The sequence below is a fragment of the Anguilla rostrata genome, chromosome 10 (genome assembly GCF_018555375.3).
Source record: "Anguilla rostrata isolate EN2019 chromosome 10, ASM1855537v3, whole genome shotgun sequence".
NCBI lineage: Eukaryota > Metazoa > Chordata > Actinopteri > Anguilliformes > Anguillidae > Anguilla > Anguilla rostrata.
In genome coordinates, this window is record NC_057942.1 from 37,175,168 (window position 1) to 37,179,543 (window position 4,376).

The 4,376-nt window shown below is 42.4% G+C and overlaps 1 protein-coding gene across 1 annotated transcript; it reads right to left on the reverse strand.

The window, feature by feature from the left end:
* Positions 1–317: 317 nt before the first annotated feature.
* c10h9orf85 (chromosome 10 C9orf85 homolog) lies at positions 318–4,243 on the reverse strand. The gene is made up of 4 exons (XM_064296865.1): positions 3,828–4,243; positions 2,905–3,011; positions 1,500–1,613; positions 318–900 (listed from the first exon to the last, which is right to left on the reverse strand). The coding sequence occupies exons 1-4, from the start codon at positions 3,927–3,929 to the stop codon at positions 636–638; spliced, it is 588 nt and encodes a 195-aa protein (XP_064152935.1). The 5' UTR covers positions 3,930–4,243; the 3' UTR covers positions 318–635.
* Between the last annotated feature and the right edge of the window lie 133 nt (positions 4,244–4,376).

A 4,376-nucleotide genomic window follows, 5' to 3' on the forward strand; every position in this document is an offset into this window, starting at 1 on the left:
AAGTCACTGATGCTGCTTTTAGTTTTACTTTTAAAATGCTATGCAAGCAAAATGTATTTTTCAATTATGACAGGACCTCATAGAATCATAAACACATCAAATGAAAAGGTAATGCTGATTTTAAACACTGTATGCAGTCCCTGACATGTAACTACTGCACTAGCACTACACTGACTTAATTCTGCACTGTTTTAAGTTTTTTCAAGTGTTAATTTAAATGTTGTAATAACCGAATAAAACTACATTTCACTCTCGTGGTCAACTACATCTTCACCTTTTGAGCCACACACATTAATGACATTCCAGTTATACATGGATGATTTTCCAGAACGTTTTACATGTTTTATTTCTGAATTGGCCAATAACTGTGACATCTTAGAATGCTTACTGCTGTCTTTCAGGATTAAATGAATGAATACTGCTGTGGCTTATTGTGAGAATTACTGACTTGGCTCGGTCCTAAACACCATGAATTTTTGTAGCCACTAATCATCCAAAAAGGAAAATAGCATAAATTCTTGACTTGCTTGTTCATGAATATTCATGAAACAACAAAATATTAAGTAGTGGTCTTTGCTGGAACTCTACGGCAAAGACAGGAAGTTAAGTGGAATGTTGGGTCTCTTTATGAAAAACTATCCCAGTTTGCTGGTGTCCTGTATCTTCAGGGTGGAGACCTCAGGCACGGGGTCCTTGCACTGTTTATTCCTCGGCCTTGTGTCACCATCAGAGCTGTCCAGATCGCTGCCCGCGGCAAAGTCATCATCGTGGTCAAAGTCGTCTTCGTCATCAGAGTAATCATCCTGCGCCCTGGTCTTGCTGTTCCTCTCTCTCTTCTTCTGGACAGTTTCCCCAGCTCCACCTTCCTCCTCGTCCTCATCCTCTTTTTCCACATGGAGCCTGAGAGAGGTGGCCACAAGGTTAGTGAAATAGGCCAAAATCAATAAAACACAAAGACTTAACTGTATGTTAAGATTTAAGGTACATTTTGTAAAACAACACAAACAAGCAAAACTGGAAAAGGGTTGAACCAAAAATCTAATCAGTGTAACTGCAGTAAGAACTGCAATCAACATTGAATTCACAGGGACTGGCTACTATGGTTCTTATAAAGATCCTCCATGCTTTGCACCAGTAAATCTGTTTTTACATTTTCTTTGAAATGAAATGATGAAATTTTCTTTCATCACTAGGATCCATTGCCCGCATTCTACACAGTGTCCACTAGAGGGCATATGGGATCTCATTTCAGGTTCCAAGACCAGAATTGTCCCAACAGAACTACAGCCCTCTATCCATGGTCCTGTGTTTCTATTTTAAAAAAGAAAAATGTTTTTCTTTTTTCCTCCCAATTTAGACGGACCAATTATGTTCGTGCTGCAACGGTCAACGCAGCGTCCGGATTCGACGTCGGACTACGGAGCCCATCACGCACTGGAACAGGATGAGCCATCCAGCAGCTCTCGGGATGGGGACCAGGCCAAGAGTGCAGCACTCACGGAATAACGATGTCCTCCTTCTTCCCGCACTTGGCGCAGAGCTCCAGCTGGAGGGCGCAGGTCTTGCAGATGATGTGGTACGAGTCCTTCACCGTCTTCTGCAAGCACTTCACACTGCGCCCAAACAACCAGCATTTAGCATTCAGTCATTTGGCAGAGGCTCTCCTCCACAGTGACTTACACAACTGCCTCACAGGTTGTTACATTACATCACGTTACATTACAGGCATTTAGAAGACACTCTTATCCAGAGCAAACTACACAACTTTTTTTTTTTACATATATCACCCAATCATGCAGCTGAATATATACTGAAGCAATGCAGGTTAAGTACCGTGTTCAAGAGAACAGCTATTCAAACTTGTGACCTTTAGGTTACAAGACCAGTTTCTTACCCATTATACTACACTGCCACCCCATTGTTGTGTGGGGTGGGTGGGGGGGTCTTAATCTTTCCTTTCACAAAAATGCTTTTGTAACTCAAAAAGGAGTGCACAAAGAGGAGAAAAGGAGAGGGTGAGAGAGAGTGAGAGAAAGATTGATAGAGTGAGTGTGTGCCAGTGAGTGTAAGTGAGAGAGTCTGTGGGGGGAGGGGAGGTTGTCTGTGTTCCATGGATATTATTTCTACCTCAAAAAAATCCTCATTGATTTAATAAATCACCTGACTGACAACCTTAAGACCTTGCATCCTTACAAGGTTAAAAATGTTAAATCTCTGTCTGTACATAAAGGTACAGAGGTCATCTGTGTGCATTTAAAGTGGATAAACAAAGCAAAGTAATTAAATCTCAACCTAAGACGCATTCTTTGAGTTCTAAAAATGTCTTAAAAGTGAGTCATTTACATAGGTCACATCTCAAGATGCCAGCCTCAGCTGTTGCCATGGTATCATTGCAAACCTTTTTTCCAGTCCCCCAATTATATTCAGCCATTCAGCAGTTTTTCCTCTCAGCTTTAATTGAAGCTCGGTGGGAATTCAGGCTCAAAACCTGTTGCTACAGCGACCAGGTGCATGCTATGCAATGGTGCTGGGTGAGTTTCGTCACCAATGGCAGTAAAAAGCTTTACAAAATCAATTTCAATGTCGCTGCATCGCCCTCTGCAGAAAAAAGCTAGGTACTACGCCTGGTCTATACGACCAGGATAGATAAAATGCGCGTGACCAGACCCAACTAACGGCTGTGAACACTGAGGAAACAGACGTTTCACAAGAGGTCCGAACCCAGCTCATTCGCAAAAGTCTCGTGCGAGTCTCGAGCCATACGCACCTGGACAACAAAAGGGTGACTCCAGTGCAATTTCAGTTTGAGTACTGAACCAAAACCGCTAGCAGGGGTGAGCTTACGGGGGAGGACGCGTCGGTTCATATCCAGCTGGTTGCATTAGAAAGAGGGGGTGTTCTTACCATTTGCGCGGCTGGGTTAGGGGTTTGTACTTCATGTATTTCACTTTCCACTCCAGCACCTCTTTGCAGTGCTTGCAAACACCATCGTGGACCTTTGCATTTGCTTTCTGAAAAGAAAAAATAACTTGATATGTTAAAATATAAAAACAAAATAATCTATATATCCTGACAAGCGCCCCTGCTCTTTTAGCGTTGAGTGTTGAAGTGCCCTTTTTTGGAACTTATTTGAGCAGGGTATGTCCATGCCCAACTGGGACACTTCCATGCTTCATTTATGGGGTGGAGCCCCTGGACGCCATATTGGTGTCTGCGACTTCTGACTCCTCCTGCCTCTCCAGTTCTTATATAGGCTCTATGGCCAAAAGCCCCATAGTCAAACATGGCAGCGTCCACGAATTGCCATCATGCGCCATTGAGCAGCTCCTGTAGGAATCCATGGAACCAGTAAGCAGAAGTTGTCCCCATTTCTTGTGTATCTTGATGGGCCCCACGTTGGTGCACCGAGGAATTGCCCTTTTTCACCCCTCCCCCATGCCACGCACAGTCGACAAGGATGACGGTATTATATTGACTTTACGAAATGACATAACAATATGGATATATTTAAAATAAAAGTAAATATATAGTACATATATATATATATATATATCACAATATAAAAGAGCAATAGTTATCTTCTGCAGCGTTTACTACGCAAAAGTGACAGCCCATGCGACGTGAGCACCGGATCGATGACGCATTGCTAACATTAGGTGTTTACCAGAAATAGAACAAAGCAAAAAGCTAGAATATCTACCAGTCTTAACAGGTTACGTAAGATATGGCAAGATTAAAAAGGTATTTCACTGACGCGTGACATTTTCAGGTGGCCTAATGTGTGGTGCACAAACATTTGAGATAACTGCCTTAGCCTAGCTACTCACCTTTACTTGAACACTGGTGCCGTACTTATCGTTTTTGAAGGCAGTTGAGTTCTGGTACCTCTGTCCTCGCGTCCGACAAATGTTTCCTTTCTGAGAACTCATAGTTAGCAATTAAGCTATAAACACGGATTTTCCAGTAAGGACAAAAACCAAGTCAAAACCACATGGCTGCTTTACGAGGGCATTCATAGCATTACCCGGAACCAAACAGCCGACTCAATGTCGTCATTCAACCCGGCAAGACGTCTTCCTTTACTTTTTTAATATCATTTATTATTTATACATGTATAGATTTTTTTTTGCATTTCATCGACTGCTAGCTTCACAGGATTGGCGGGTATTTGCTGTCGTCTTTCCCCATGGGCGCCCCGTTTTCTTGAATTTTTTCTCTTTTTCTCCGATGTGAGTAGACTGAGTGAAAGTAAATGCATTACGTCATTCCACAAGAAACCACGCCTTGTGAGCAATCATATTGGTTAACTCTACCGTTGTAGTATTTTATTGGTTCTCGTAGGTGACACTCTAAACGCATTGTACCCACCTTATTGT